Raw genomic sequence first — 15,960 nt, forward strand, 5'->3', positions numbered from 1 at the left:
CAAAATTTCTGCATAGATTGGGGTGGGAGGAATCTAATGGGTTCAGATTCCCAGGCATTCTGTCCCTGATTATTTTTACTTCATGTACTCTCACAGAGAAGTCACGGGGAAACAGATTGCCCTTTCTAAATCTCAATCCCTTTAAACTGAGTAAGGTTTAACATTCAGAATCAGTCATCTGGAAAAAATCCATCATGCAAAAGTTATGTACAAGATATAGAACGCTCTGGAAAAGGTGCAAGGCATTTCAGGTCTGAAATGAGAACAGACCTGACGTTGAGCACAGCCCTTATCTGCAGCTTCAGGTCAGTCCCATTCTATTTTCAATTTATTTCCCTGTTTGAGTACTGAGATAGTGCTTCATGGTGGTATTGCCATTCTCATGTGCCAGGGCATCTCCCAGAATAGCCAGCCAAACATGAGCTGCAGAGAATTCCTGGGACAGCACCAAACTGTGCTGAGATGCTCATTAAGCCCAAAACCAGTTATTGCTACAATGTGTGGTGGCTGCAGGGACTTTTTGTGGTAGGAGAGAGACCCGGATTTAAGTCCTTGTGTAATGAATACACGTGTTTTATTAAAGTCCTGGGTCCTTGAGGAAAAGAATGGGCGTGAGATAACTGTACTGCCTCTGTAGGCAGGAGATGCATTAATGCCTGGACACTGGCAGGGCTTTGGTGTGACTTAAGCACCTCCATCACAGCCAGATGAGGACACAGCTGCTCCTAGAAACGTCCAAAGAACCTGCTTCACACAGCTTGGGAGTGTAGACACCTGCTGACCCTCAGTACCTCCAGGGACAAGGAAGCATCTAGCCAGAGGTTATGTTTAGTTCATTTCTCTAAAAATTAATGTCTCTTGTGCCTCACTGGTCACTTCATAAAACTTTGGATAATAATAAACCTTTCTTTCATGGTGTTAGAAGATATATTTTGGAAAAAAACTGTGAATATAATAATCAGAGCAGTTAGAAAATACTTGGATTTCTCTGCTAACAACTGCTTTGTATATTCTGTTCCTACCTTTGGGGGGACATTTTTAGCTCAAATGTTTAGAATATTTTACTTATTTCCAGATTGTACATATCCTACGTGTACCATGATTAGTGGTTCAAGTTGCATGATATTGTAAAGTTCATTAATTCTATTGATCTTATTTTGAATATTGAAATTCACCTCATACAAATTCTGCCCCAGAAAACTGCACCATTTACAGAGTCACCCAAACTGAACACAAGAAAGAAAAGAACAAGACCAAATGAGCTCACTCAAACATTTAAAAGGTCATTGGAAGTAATCGAGGGGTTTGGGGTTTTCCCCTCTTTATCATTTGTACCTTGTATTTAGCTAAGCTGGTGGATAAAGGCAAATTAAAAGGACAGAATGAAATTTCTATCCTCAAAAAGCTGAATATCCAGGTGAGCTTTTTTACTTAAGCAAGGTGCAAATACATATTTCTACTCTGACACAAAGCTGTATAGCAGATGACACCATCTTTTGTGACTCAAGAAATCACTCCTGTATCTCATTTCCCTCTGCTCTCACAGCTGGAATAATCATTCTTCTTTTAATATCACTAAAGTATATTACAGGTGATTGCTTTTCTCCAAAGAATAATGGATGCTGAAATATATTTGAGACTCGTTCTTTTTTCCCCTAGGTCATGCTCTGGTGTACCTCTGCATTTGAGTACAGGCTGAACCTTGCATTACATTCACCACAGATGGTGATATGGTTTATGCTGATATTTTGCTATTGCAGGAGCTTTCCCGTTGGTCAAAAAACAGCTTTCAAGGAAGGATACTCCAAAACAGGCCCTGGCCATGGTGCTGTATGTGGCCTCTGTGTCTGGGGATAGTATTTCATCATTTTTTGTGCTGTGTTTTGCTTTACTCTTTGTACATATTACAGTTTCAGCCCCCCAGGAGACATTCTGCAGAATCTGTTGCTTAGTAATAGTAACCTTCATGGAAATTAACTTGAACTTCAAAAGAACAAAACATCTTTCATTAGTCACAGGTTTTCAGTTAATGAATTCCTCTGAGAAAGTTGATTAGAAAAGCAAACTTTCCAGAATCAAGTGCCACCAATGTTGACCTAGGCTGAATTAGCCTCTCGAAAGTGCAATTTCTTTGTCCTCTTTAAATTATGTTTGAAATTCTTTCTATCAATAGTCAGGCTTACCTTGACAATGGCTCTAATAAAACTAAGTTTCCTGTAAGTGGAATCAGGCTCTTATATAGAATACAGCCAGAAAAAGTTACTACAGTCATGTAGTCTGGCCTCCTGTGTAATATGAATCACATGAATTAATTATTGTGCTAACGAAAGCACCTCTCAAATTATCTCAATATAAAATACTTTTAGAAATTTTCTTTTTTCTTGACGACCTGCTTTAGTATTTAAAAAGTCTCCTGTTGTGTGATAAAGATGAGGCATTAAGGAGCAGAAGGGCACCAGAATTGCTGCAGCCTCCTGTTGAGAGGGTCAGAGGTAGGGACCCTCACCTGCTGCCCTGTGAGTGAAGTCAGCCACCCCTGCAGGCTGTCTCAGGTCCTCCAGGAGACAGAACAGCAGCTGTCCAGCAGAAATACTTGGCAGGACTGACACCTTCCTGCTAAAGTCCTGGTTTCCATCACCCACAGCACCTACCTGAAACAATACATTTCCAGCTCATGTGGAGGAAGGCAGGGATCTAATGATAAAAAACTCATCTCCTTTAAAACACAGACACATGGAAAAGGACTTATCTCTCAGCAGGATGGCACAGCACGTGCTGCTGAGGAGGCAAAGCGAGATCCAGGCGCCTCTCCCACCGCTTACCTGGGAGGCACAGCACACTGCAGGAGGCCACAAAACTTCATGGGGACAGAATGAGGGGAGCAGGAATAAATGAGATGCTGGTGCCTGGAGATCAGGACATGGAAAGCTTCAGCTCCCACTGACATTTACAGGATTGCTCCTGCAGTTCACATCAGGTAATACCCAAACAAAATCTGACATCAAACGGGCTGTTAAGACTGTCTTCAAGGATTCTGACTTGCCCAAATTAGTAGGCTGCAAAGTCAAGTCCCCTCAAGAGAGTCCCTTGGCTTCATTCTTACTTAAATTTAGTTTTACAAATCTTCCATTGCTCCCTCTATCTAGTCTAACAAAATAGTTATGAGAGCAACTCAGCCCATGCAGTGATGTCTTCTGGATTTCTAAATTTGACATAACAGAAATGGTATAATTTTAAAACTCATGCTAGAAGGCTGGGTAATTTTAGAAGTGACTTTATAAAATCTTGTCTACACTGAAACACAAGAAATCAAAGACCAAGTAATTAAAGGTACAGGGGCAATGCATTCCTAGTTTAACAATACTAACTCTCATTGTAGGGGTTCTCACATAGAAACAAAGGGCTCTAATTCCTTCTGAAAAATTGGACCAAACCGAACCAAATTTAATTTTTGAGATGAAAAACCACGTCGTGGTTAGAAGTACAGGAATTTGCATCTCATCTACAAAGAAGCAGTAGAGGAAGTGCCCAATTTTTTTTCCAGTGGAGTTATCACCAGAAAAAAAAAAATTGTTTAGGGCTTTTTCATGCTCTTTCTCTCACTCCTTTTGGAAGGCAGCCTTAAAGAGGAGCTGCTTAAACCTTCACAGCATCCACTCATCTCCACTGGCTGCAAAAGAGCCTCAAGTGATTGGTGGAGCTATCTATGCTATAGATAGCTGAAATATGAGAGATGTATCTTCTCATGTACACCTGCTTCTGCCTATGTCCTGAAGTGCTGCAGGACTGATGGCAGTAAGCCATGCCCATCCCAAACTAGAATTTACAAAACAGGCTTTACGTTATCTATGCCACAGAGAAGATCCAGCCATAGGCATTTTCAGAGCTCAACCAACAGCTTAGGCTGCAAAAAAAAGCACATAAATTAAACAATAAGTCTTGGTAGACCACTCCCTTAACCTAATAATTCAGCAGTGAAAATATTAGGAAGAGGATGTGGTTTCAGTTGTTCTCAGGATCACAGGGGATTTTCAACAGTCTCTCCTCACCTCTTGAATCAGTGATAATCCTATTACCTAATCTCAGTTAGGAACTGAATGGGCACCCTCCCTCACCTCTGTAAAAGCTGTTTCAGTTTTAAAGATTGCTTAAACATTCAGCAGAAGGGAGACACCTGGGCTGGGGTAGTTCCTGCACTGATGGAGAGAGCCTGGCTTCCACTGCTGCTCTCCCAACAGCCAAACTGTGAAACTCTACTTCATCTGGTACCAAAGAGTGGCTGCAGCACATCCTCCCACTCTCCTCCCACACTCACCCTTTCTCTCCAGCCCAAGGAGTGTTAAATGTGAAGGAGTTCGCAGGAGGGGCTGATGGTACCAATCCTCTCCTCTAGATGAGATGCAGAACACAGCCTGATAAATGACAGCTTCAATTCCCCTTCAGTGAGGAAGGGAAAGAAACCCAAGTCCAGGAAACCAAATTCAAAATTACTATTCTCACAGTTAAAGTGTCAATAAAGAAGCAAGAAATTATGTGAGATGCCATTTCATCTCTCTTCCTTTGAAAGGAATTACTTTTACAGAAAAAAGCAGCACTGACACCCAAAAGAACAGCAGGGCTCAAACTGTAGCAGTGAGATTTTAACATAGGCTTCAGTGGCTCCCTCTTGCCATCCTGGGTGTTCAGGCAATACCCTCAGCCACCAAAAACTTCCCTCTCTCTTTGACACAGAGCCTAAGCCAAATAAATCAAAGAAAGACATTGTTAAATTTATTACAGCTGTGATTACATCCCCTCTGGAGTTCAGACTGACTCTTGGAGGAACTGTCATTTATTTCACAAGACCTTCTCTTTCAAAAGACAGGGAAATGTTAGTGAAATTTCTACTCATGATGGCAAAAAGGCTTAATTTTATTTCAGGTCAACCACAGAGGTTTGGAGTGCAGTAACCTATTGAAGGCAGAGCACTGATTAAATAAAGAGACTAAAGGAGAATATCTCATTACTGGTATGTTCTGTGCCCGCACATTGCCAAAGCTGGTCATGCAGTCAGGATAATAATATAAGCCAGGAACAAGTTCTACTTTGGTATTTATGAACACTATGTTACCTACCAGCAGTACTGTAATGATTTGGTATCAAGCTGCATTCACTGTCACACAATGAGGCAGAACAACACAACCCAAGAGTCAGTGCATAAAGATCCATGCATCAACTTTAAAAACAAACACCGTGTCTGTAAAGGGCACTTAAAAACTCCCATCACAACTCACATTTTCTTCCACCATACAGTGCAGCCACTGACTTAGGACTGTTTTACCACTTACACCTGAGCAGAGTTGTGGCTGTCTCCATGTATGCCATTTTATTTTGGGAGCAAGCTGCAGGAACTTTTGTTAAGCTGGAAGCTCACTGGTGGATCCTGTGCCCAGAACACTCACAGAGACACAGGTCAGCTCAAGGAACTGGCTGAAGATGGATGAAGCTCAGTTGCTGAAAGATGAGGTAGAATAAAATTTCTAACACTACTGGGGATAAAATAAGGATCCTGCACTAGCATTGGAGGCAAGCCTATGTGCTCCTGTAACACCTCTTCTATCCTGGCACGATGTTAAAACCAGAGGGGGTAAAACTCATCCTCAGCCTGTCATTGATGGTCCAACCTGAACTCAGAGATAGGAAAGACTGGCACAGGGTGAGAGTTTTGCTACCTCCACAGCTTGCCCAGGGACCTCCCCTTCCTCCTGCCACCACTGTACCCACCTGCTGCAAGAGTGGTGCAGAAATAGCCACCTTGGGGGGATGGGGGGGCACCAGGAGAGGATGAGGGAGGAAAAAGTGGCTGTTGCAGAGGTATGGAGTATCAGAATGAAGCACTTCAGCAGCTGAGCACAGCCATTTTCAAACAACCAGAAATATCTATCCCCTCTCAGGCACTCTTTGGGGACATGTCTTTTTTCATTTAGAGAAATTACTCCAGCAGCATTTCTGCTAAGTCATCGTCAAGCTGAAAGTTTTCCCCAAAACAGCTGAGAGCTTTTTTCGCTCTATTAATATGAGGAATAATCCATCACATACAGACATGCAGCACTTGAATCATAAAGGTCACTGTCTTGTGTTGATATGAATCATGCCCTGCAGTACTACTGTCTGCTTTATTTATTGCACAGCAAGATGATCTTAATTACTTAGTGCAAGCTAAAAGGTGGGACACCCAGTTCAGGTAGTATTTTAGGAAAGTTACTTCCTTATTAGGCCCTCTCTCTGCTGGCTGGACACTATTCCAATTATTCTAGATATCTCGACAGTGTCTCACAAAAGAGCATTTTGCAAATGCTTTATACAAGAAACATTTTGGCTTAAACAAAACCCCCTATATCAGGAAATCCTGGTTATTTCATAGACAGATAAAAGAAGTGTTTGAAATTATGCAGGTAGGCATTAAATACAAGAAACAAGTTCATGTACTAACAAGACAGTCAATTCTAAAGTCTTTTGCCACATTTTTGAGAATGTTTATGTTTATTTTCTCTTTTTTGTTGTTTCTCAGGTATTTTCATGGGTGTATTATATACAGAAAAGACAATGCAATTCTACTTAACAACTTTTTTTAAAACAATAATTCAAGGTTTCTCCACATCAGAAAATGACTAGCCAAAAAAAAAAAAAAAAATAAATGAAACCAAAGTAGTGGCAAAGTAGTGGCTCCTGGAAAACCAGACTTAAGATATTTCTCACCATTCCAACCACAACAAACTTGTGCTCTGAATTTTTTGTTTTCACACTAAAATAAATAAAAATCTCTTTCAAGGAAGGCATTGTTGAATGATTTAGGAATTAAAAATCTCAAATGAGTTCAGAAAGATCACTGAAATCTCACAGTTATTTATGCATATGCCCAAAATAAAATATAAAAGCATTAAGCATACAAGTGAAAAAATAGGGACAGAAAGCAGTAAGAGGCAAAACAGTTTTCTTCTCTATATACAGAAATATTTTTACATAAGTAACAAGAAATGTCAAAAATACACAATTTTGAGTACAAAAGAATCATTTCAGCAATAGATTTGTACAATTGAGACCTGTGTAAGCAGCATGCTTTGACTGAATGAATTAAACTGCAACATACTTCAAAATACATTCATTTAAATCCTCCATACTAAAGATGTCTGAAAATAGAACATGAGGGAATACAGATTAGTAATGACTATCATCTCTGGAGAGGAAGAAAATAATAATTTCCCTTTAAAGTCAAGAAGGATCAGTCTGAGTTTTTAAACTGCTTGGTCTTGGTCAAGACCATTAAATTGCCTCAGGAGACCCACTTCTGCCAATATGGATGTGTTTTAACATTACAAATCTCAGTGAGGTTATGCAGGATTCTTGGCAGGATCACAGACAGCAAGACTGAGCAGTTCAGAGGTCTTCAACTTGGTCCTAGGACTTCAGCTGTAATTATCAAGGCACTGCTCTCGAGACAGTACATAGACACAATAGCTCAAATGATTCTGTAAACACATAATTACCCTGGGGATACTTCTACACCACACCTTGTTTCTTTTTTTGAACACACTTTTGTTCACTATATGCTTTGATTGCCTCAAAAAACCTGGCAAGTGTGAATACTGTATCTCTATAGAAATCACCTCTGAATTTGGGCCACACAATGTGGGTTTCTTTTCTCCAAGGATCAGCAGATGCAGCTTTGACCAGAAACCTTGTTACAGTCAGTGTAAACAAGTGCTTAATTACCAAGACAAATTAACTGTCTGGTGTTTGCAATTTATACTTCACAGCCAGTACATATCAGAGATCACAAAAATCCCACAAAATGTTTTTCCCTCTTCCTTCAGGAATGTAATTTCATTAATTTTCCTGTATTGCTCATCTTCTTTCCTTCTTGAATTACTGTGTTTTACAACATTCAAATCTCTTGCCTCATAGAGCTGGAAGACAGCAAAAATACCTGTTCCTGCCATTTAGAAAATGTACACTCTCACTCTGTTACATTAACTCTAAGCAGAATTTTGCTGCTTTCAGAGATAAACAGGTATGACAGCTTTGAAACAGAAAATTCATACTAACCAGGTCGTAAACTTGTGCTATCAATGTAAATGTAATTGAAAAATAAAAGCTTTACTGCAAAGACATACTAAAACATTCTGCTTTATAGTGGAACTCCTTTAGATCAGAAAAATCTATACCATCATCAGTAAAACTGACAAGAAAGGGAAAGCATGGCCATCAATAACACCACCACTGCCAGATGCCTTTACATGTAATCCACAGTCTCAGCTGGCAGTTTGTTAGTTTTTTTAAAATGAAATTACAGAATTCAAAAATTTTCCTTTTATACTCCTAAAATTTAACAACAACAGCTTTACCAATAGCTATCAATGAGAAGAACAGAGCTAACTTAGCTTAAATTAGTTCTTTATTGAAGACCTTTAAAAAAAAATCTGGGAGTGAATGCTTTGCTGCTGTCAGGAAGCAAGGAGTCCCTGGACACCCACATAGGACATTTCCTTCATACACACATGTACTGTGCAGACACACAGAAGCAGATAAAACTGCTATTATTTTTGCTCCTCTGGTACACGAACAACAGAGAGCTCCCCATGCTTTGGGGCACTGAAAGACAGATGGAAGCAAAAGAAGCCCAAACCCTAGCTCTGGTTCTTCATCAATCCCTCTGCTCTCGGTCACAGCCCCAAAAAGCTGATTCTGCAGGTATTCTTCCCAGCCCCAGAGCAACTGGGGATCTGGCTCCAAAGCACAAACCTAAGTCTTAACTCTACTTGTCTCACAATAAATATTTATTTAGCTGATTGAAAAAAAAAAAAAAGTATCTGAGTTTGGTTTGCTATCATCAAGGAAAATCCTTGTTTTTCTGCTTTCCAGGAGGATACCAACACAGTCTGATATTAATCAGAAAGGTAGTTTGGCATTTTAGGGAGAGAAGCTGATGCCCAATAGATGAGAACAGTGAGTAAATCCTTGAGGCAGCAGCCACTACAGAGACAAAGAGGTAATGAAAAAATCAATGTGGAGTAGTATCAGAGGGAAAAGGGGAATTTAACTTACATCCCCAGCAAACTCTGCTGGCTGACTGTTATAAGAGGTAATGGCTGAAAGAGTGTAGATTTAGAAAAGATAGAGGAAGAAATTCTTCCATGTGAGGGTGGTGAAGCACTGGAACAGGTTTTCCAAAAAAGCTGTGGATGTTCCATCCTTGGAAGAGTTCAAGGGCAAACTGAATGGGGCTCCGAGTAGCCTGGTCTAGTGAAAGGTGTTCCTGCCCATGGCAGGGGTATTGGAGCAGGATGATATTTATGGTTCCTTCCAAACCAAGCCATTTTATGATTATGTGACTGTTTATGGTCTTGATCCAATACTTAAACTGCAAAACACATCAAGAACTCTTTTTCTCCCTGCAATTACTATGTAGACCAAATGCTAACCTCAACTATGGTTCATTTGCTATCTGTGTGCTGGTTTACCCTACTATTTCTATTCCTACTCCAACAAATGCCTGACAGCATGATTTCAGCTGTGTAGAGCACACCTAGCCTTATATGAGCTCCAAGCAGAAACAACCTTACACCAACACAGTATAAATTGCAGGCCCAAAAATCACTATTTCAGATAGGTTTTCAGGCACATCATGAGGTTTGGATGACTTGTAATAGCCTCAAGTAACAACTGCAGTCACCCTTTACCCTGTAACAATTTTAACACAAACACTACTCTTCTAAACCATATGTGAGCCTAAATCTCAGGTTATAGTATTTTTCTTTCTCTTTCATTCCTCTGATTTCTCCTTCTAAGTCTCCTGATAACTGAGCAGGTAATTTTGATCAATTGCTAGGAAACGAGAAAATCTACGACTGTACACATAGCTGTACCAACATAAATCACCATCCTAGAGCTTACATGGGTCTTTCATTGAAATTCACCAACTTAACAAATAATAATAAGCAATAATAATACATCTTCAATACAGAACAAAATATTCAAATGAACAAACTATATAGTAAATTTTGTAAAGTGCACAAAAATATTAATGGAAATATTAAAAAAACAGGATTTTAATGTTACCATGAAAACTTCTAAAATATCATTAAATTAGATAGAAATAATCTAATGAGACTTTTTGGCTCTAATATACTGGCAGACAGCAGCAACAATTTTCCAAAAAATTACACCAACTAAATACACTGTATCTTAGCAGCATAAAAAAAGTTCCTACAATTAGGTAAAATTGCAGGCCTAGTAAGCATAAACCTGACAAGATGTTCCAAATATAGTTTTCATTAAAAGAATGGATTTCCATGGAATCCTAGAGGTAACATTTGTTATTCTGCTTACATTGTATTCTGGTAGTAAACCCAACTATAACCAATCACATTCCCTCCCTCTATCTTCCCAAAATTGCACAAAGTACTAAAAATTTAATCAAGTTATAAGATATGGCCACACTGAAAAAGCCATATGAAACAAAACAAAACCCAACCCAAAGCCTAAAAGCAAATTACCCCAGCAAACAACAATCATTGTCAAACAACTGCAGTTTCAAACCACCGAGCGATGCTCCCCGCACACGTAGATGGCGCTGGGCCGGATGCGCCGCCGCGTGTGGCCAGGGAGCTGTGGCAAGAACTTGAAGAACCTGGGCATCAAGTCCAAGCATGCATCATGAAACTTCTTAATCCTCCAGTAGTAAATCAGTGGGTTCAGTGCAGACTTGAGGTAGCAGAGCCAAAGGAGCCAAGTGCTTATCTCAAAAAAGTTGTGCTTGTAGTAGAAGTGGCTGTTGAACGTGGCAATAAGGCTGTAAGTGGTGAATGGTGCCCAACAGACTATGAAGACAAGGAACAAAATCAGGATGGTTGTGAAGGCACGAGTTTTAAAGCTCATATCAATATTCATCTGGAAAGGTCTCTGTAAGCTCATGAGACCAAGTTTGCTGGCCTGGCTGAGACATATGCTATCAGGGTGGCTATGGATACGAACTGCGTTGTGGCGGACAGTGTTGAGTATGCCCATAAAAGAATACAGCATTACCAGGAATGGAATAAAAAAAGCAATTAGCAAGATAACTATCACATAGGCTCGGTAACCTGGGCTTGTAGAGTAGCCAAAAACACACTGAGGTGCTCTCGAGGGTATCTGCAGATTAGGATTCCCTACTGATAACGGAAAAGCAACAACAAAGGATGCTGCCCAGGAAATCACAATAAGAATCTTTGCACGGTAGGGGTTCAGTTTATCTTGCCTCTGAACTATGATAAGAAATCGGTCAATACTAATAATAAGAAGAATGGCTACCCCCTCTACGACAAAAAGCCAGAAGAACATGGCAGAAACTCTGCAAAATATATCCCCAAAAATCCACTGAGTGGTAATGATTGTTATCAGAGCAAATGGCATGTTCAGCACTGCCAGCAGCAGGTCTGCAAAAGCCAGGCTTGCTAAGAGGATATTAATTGCAGATCTCATAGCTGCCTTCTGGTAGACCATCAGGCAGACAACAAAGTTTCCAAGGAAAGAAACCAATAGGATAAATATCATAGCAGCAGAAAGAACGATCTGGAGTGGCAAACTCAAGCTCCTGAAAACTTCTTGTGACGGCAGGGTAGCTGTGGTGTTTACTAGGAAAGTAGTTCTCTCAGTGGTGAGCACAGCACCTGAACCATATCTCAATGGCTGCGTTGTGCCACTACGAAGCAAGAACTGGGGAGTGGTAAAATTCGTATAGGCATTTTCATAAACAATGAAAGTAGCATTTGAGGTCCCAGAGTGGGCCAGCGTCAACATTGCTGAGAAAACCATTGCTTCAAGAAAAATGAAAGCAGAACCAAAGGTCTTCAAGGCATTTCATCTTGTTCAGGCAGTATTTTGAACTGGACATTTAACAATCAAAATTCAAGGTTTGAAAGCATCAAAGTTCTTAAGTTCACGTCAGTATTTCCATCTGAAAAAGAAGAAAAAAATGTAAGTACACAATATAAAACTCTCTGAAACCAGTGGTAACCTAATGATTGTTCAGCTTTCCTTAATAAGAATAGTATCCTTAATATATGTTTACATTTCAGGCAGACACAGTTTACTTAAGCACCAAATATAGGAGTCTTGTAACAGTTGGCCTTTCTCTCATAGGTCCTACTCCTGCAGTCCTGCTGATACTGCACAATACTCTCAACTCATCATGCTTTTTTCTACCATAACCGAGGCTGGAGAGCTTTTGTGCTTGAAACTTTACTGATTAAGAATTAATAAATCAAAAAAAGCATTTTTATTTGAATCTTGTAATTTTTGAACTAACTTTATTTTGTTTTGAAATTGCCTACAGATAAAAACTTTAATAACATTTCCAAATAGCTTAAATGGTATCAGTATATTGCCTATTTACCTGCTTGGTAAGTACTCAAAGCCTATTTATCCAAGTTATTGCACATAATACAGAATTCTTAGTTCCATGTTAGTCATCCACATCAGACACCTCAGGAAAAACATGCAAAATATCCTAACCTGTAATTATGAAATAACTTGTCCACAGGATAAAAGAATTTTTCAATTTGTTTCACTTAGGGGCTGACTCACATTCAGGTACAGGAAACCATCACTTCTTTGGTTACCACAACTCTTCCACTAGCAGTAAACTTTCTTGCTTCCGCTGCTCTGGGCATGTTTTTGTTAATTCATCTTGGTATCCCATATAACTTAACCATGTGCACTCCCTTTTTCCTTGTAAATCTAATCCGCACACATCCTGCTGAATTCCCTCCCTTGTGATTATAGCCACAGAATGGTTTGGACTGGAAGGGTCTGTAAAGATTTTCTAGTTTTGACCCTGTGCTCTAGCAGCAACACTTTCCACCAGACCATGTTGCTCAGAGGCCCATCCAACCTGGCCTTGAACACTTCCAGGGATAGGACATCCCCAACATCCATAGGCAACCTGTACCAGTGCCTCATCACAGTAGAGAATTTCTTCCTAATATCTAGTGTGAATCTCTCATCCTTCAGCTTAAAACCATGGACATGGCCTGGTGGAAGGCCCCTCCCCAGCCCTCCTGCAGGCCCCTATAGGTATTGACACAATCCAACATTTCCTTAGTTCCAAGCACTGTCTTGTTGCACTATTACTACTAGTATTGTATTGTTACATATATTTGTATGTACATATTCTTAACAAAGAAAATGCAAAGGAGTTGAGAGCTCCCTCAGCTTTTCAGTGCCAGCTTCTCCCCTTTGTCTTGGACTACTAAATTAAACACTCTCAGAGCACACTGACATTTGATCAAGCTGGAAACCAGGAGGATTCAATGCCCTTTTCAAAAACAATCACTACACCCAGAAACAAAGTGGGCTTCACCTCATTCATTCTGGATGACTGCAATAGTCCCTTCTGGCTGTTTTCATGTTTATCATTAGAAAAGGGATAAAGGCATCTTCAGAGGGCAATCTCCCTCCTCCATTTCTGCACATGATGACAAGCTTGTTCTACTAACACAAGCATCTTAGGGTAACACAAACCCTGCCCACAGTATTTATGCAGGTTCTGTTTAGTATCAATATCAGTCAAAAATAAAGGGAGAAAGGAATATTTTTTATGAATTTACACAAGAACCACATGTTTTGTGTAGGATAAAAAGTTTACCTTTTGCTGGATAATTCTTCACCAACAAACAAATTAACTGTAAGACAACAAAATCTGATCTACACCCCCAGTTTGGACTTCTAGCAGTCTGAAAGCAAGCCTTCTCAGGCTGCTGTCAGGAATTTATCAAATAAAATCAGCACTATGACCTGTTCCTTTCATCCCCTGACTATGTAAGCCCTATCACTAGATGATTTCCAGGACCAGACTACCATCAGCATTTTTATTTCAGATAAATGATTAACCTTTCTGTGTCCTTTAACTTTCAATGGTATCACAAAAGATATTGCTATAAACATCCTAATTTAATTTACTCTTGTAGTGGGCTGATCCTGGCTGGACGTCACATGCCCACAAGAGCTGCCCTTTCACTCCCTCTTCAACTGGCCAGGGGAGAAGAAGTATTGCAAAAGGCTTGTACGTTGAAGTAAGAACAGGGAAAGATCACTCACCTGTTACTATGACAGGCAAAACCTCAACTTGGGGAAATTAGATTAAATTATTACCAATTAAATCACAGTAGGGTAATGAGAAAATAGAGCTAAATCATAAAAACAGCTTCACCTCATCCCTCCCTTCCCTTCTTCCTGAGTTTAAGCTTCTGCCTAATTATCTCCTCCCCACCAGCAACACAGTGGGACAGGGAACAGGGACTGCAGCCAGCTCATCACACGTTGATTGCTGCCCTTTGCCCATCGGGGCAAGACTCAAACTCTTGCCCTCCTCCAGTGTGGATTCCTCCCATGGGGGACAGTCCTCCATGAACTTCTCCAATACAGTCCTTCCCACAGGCTGCAGTTTTTCTTGAACACTCACATGTGGGTCCCTTCCACTGACATTTGCTCTATGGGTCATAGAAGAAGCTTCTGGCAGCTTCTCACAGAAGCCTCTCCTGCTACCAAAACCTCATTACACAAACCCAATAGAGTCACACAAGTTCCACTTTCTAGAGGTCTTATTGCTTGAATGAAAGTTGTAATTTTATATTCTGTCCTATTATATTTCAAAGATTATATAACTCATCAGAGTTACATAAAGCTATGTACATTGATATTTTGCAAAAATGACCAATTCCATTAACTTAATCCTAGATTTTTCTTTCCCTCCATTCTCTCTCTTTATATTTTATTTTTACACTAACTCCTTTAGAGAAAACCTCAATGTTAATTACAGGCTAAAGCATATATACTAGCCAAAGCTCTTCTTTCTTTGATCTATATAAACTTTCCCTCTACTAGTCTTCTTTAACTTTTTAGAATAAAGTATGTAACCAACAGGAGAAACGTTAACAGAACTTTCCAGAATAAACAATAAATAGTTTAACAATGAACAAGAAAATCTCACCCAAAGTTCCACTGAGGTTTATGACTCCACAAGCTGAGAACACTATGAAGGAAAGGAAGCTGTAGCATTCTGCAGGAACTGCAAAAGAACATAAATTCAACAAATAATTCTGGATTTAAAATCTTGGAGCAAGAAAATTAGATCCCCAGGGTAGTATCTTTTAGAGCAGTGTAAGCAATAAGTCAGCAAAAGTAACTTCTGTATTTCTGATTGGCTTTATACAGGTCTTTCTAACACAGCTCTAAAAGAAACTAATCTGCCCTTACATAAATGTAAAACCCTTCTACAGACAATAATAAGTTTCAAATAGGAAACAAAAAAAGAGAGTGTTTAGTTTGGTCACCAGAATGACCCTAAAAAATAAAACCTTTACTGGGGTTCAAGCTCTTTAATCTATAGAGGAGAAGAGGGAAATGCAAAACCATGACATTTGCTGATGATGAACATGAACTGCTTTTTAGGTCAATTTAATAAAAAAAAAGGTCAACTATAAAAAGGTACAGAGGGATCTCTCAAGAGCTAGTGGCAAACCAACAATTTACCCCATAAAATTCAGTGCTAGATATAAAGCTATGCCTGTACTGAAAACAGTTATCTACACAGTAACAGATGCTAAACCAATAATTACAATCCAGAAGAAAAACAGATCTTCAAATTTTCATAGTCTGCTCATGAAAACATCAGCTATGTGCTCAGAATTGTTAGCAAAGGAACTGAGAAGAAAACCAGGAGCTGGCTATATACACTGTATATTTAGATACACCACCTGCTACAATACACATCTATGTTCAGTTCTGCATCACTTGATCTCTAGTAAAAAGCAACTGAAAAAAGCTATCATAGAGGTCTATGTTTTTAGTGACACTTTAGGGAAAGTGAATGATTGCTGTCTCTCAAAGCATAAGAACAGGAAAAGTCAAAGAAATCACAAAACACCTCTAGAGATCATCTTC

The 15,960-nt window shown here is 39.6% G+C and overlaps 1 protein-coding gene across 2 annotated transcripts in view; it reads right to left on the reverse strand.

Annotated features, from left to right (window-relative positions):
* Positions 1 to 6,503: 6,503 nt before the first annotated feature.
* Positions 6,504 to 15,960, reverse strand: part of GPR63 (G protein-coupled receptor 63) — a 28,690-nt gene continuing 19,233 nt past the window's right edge. For both annotated transcript variants that reach the window (XM_063153040.1, XM_063153041.1), the window contains exons 3-4: positions 15,008 to 15,085; positions 6,504 to 11,974 (exon numbers count right to left, since the gene is read on the reverse strand). In XM_063153040.1, coding sequence (XP_063009110.1) covers positions 10,573 to 11,832 — 1,260 coding nt within the window. In that variant the 5' untranslated portion in view covers positions 11,833 to 11,974; positions 15,008 to 15,085 and the 3' untranslated portion in view covers positions 6,504 to 10,572. The remainder of the gene's footprint in view (positions 11,975 to 15,007; positions 15,086 to 15,960) is intronic.

This window comes from Melospiza melodia, chromosome 3 (genome assembly GCF_035770615.1).
Source record: "Melospiza melodia melodia isolate bMelMel2 chromosome 3, bMelMel2.pri, whole genome shotgun sequence".
NCBI classification, from domain to species: Eukaryota; Metazoa; Chordata; class Aves; order Passeriformes; family Passerellidae; genus Melospiza; species Melospiza melodia.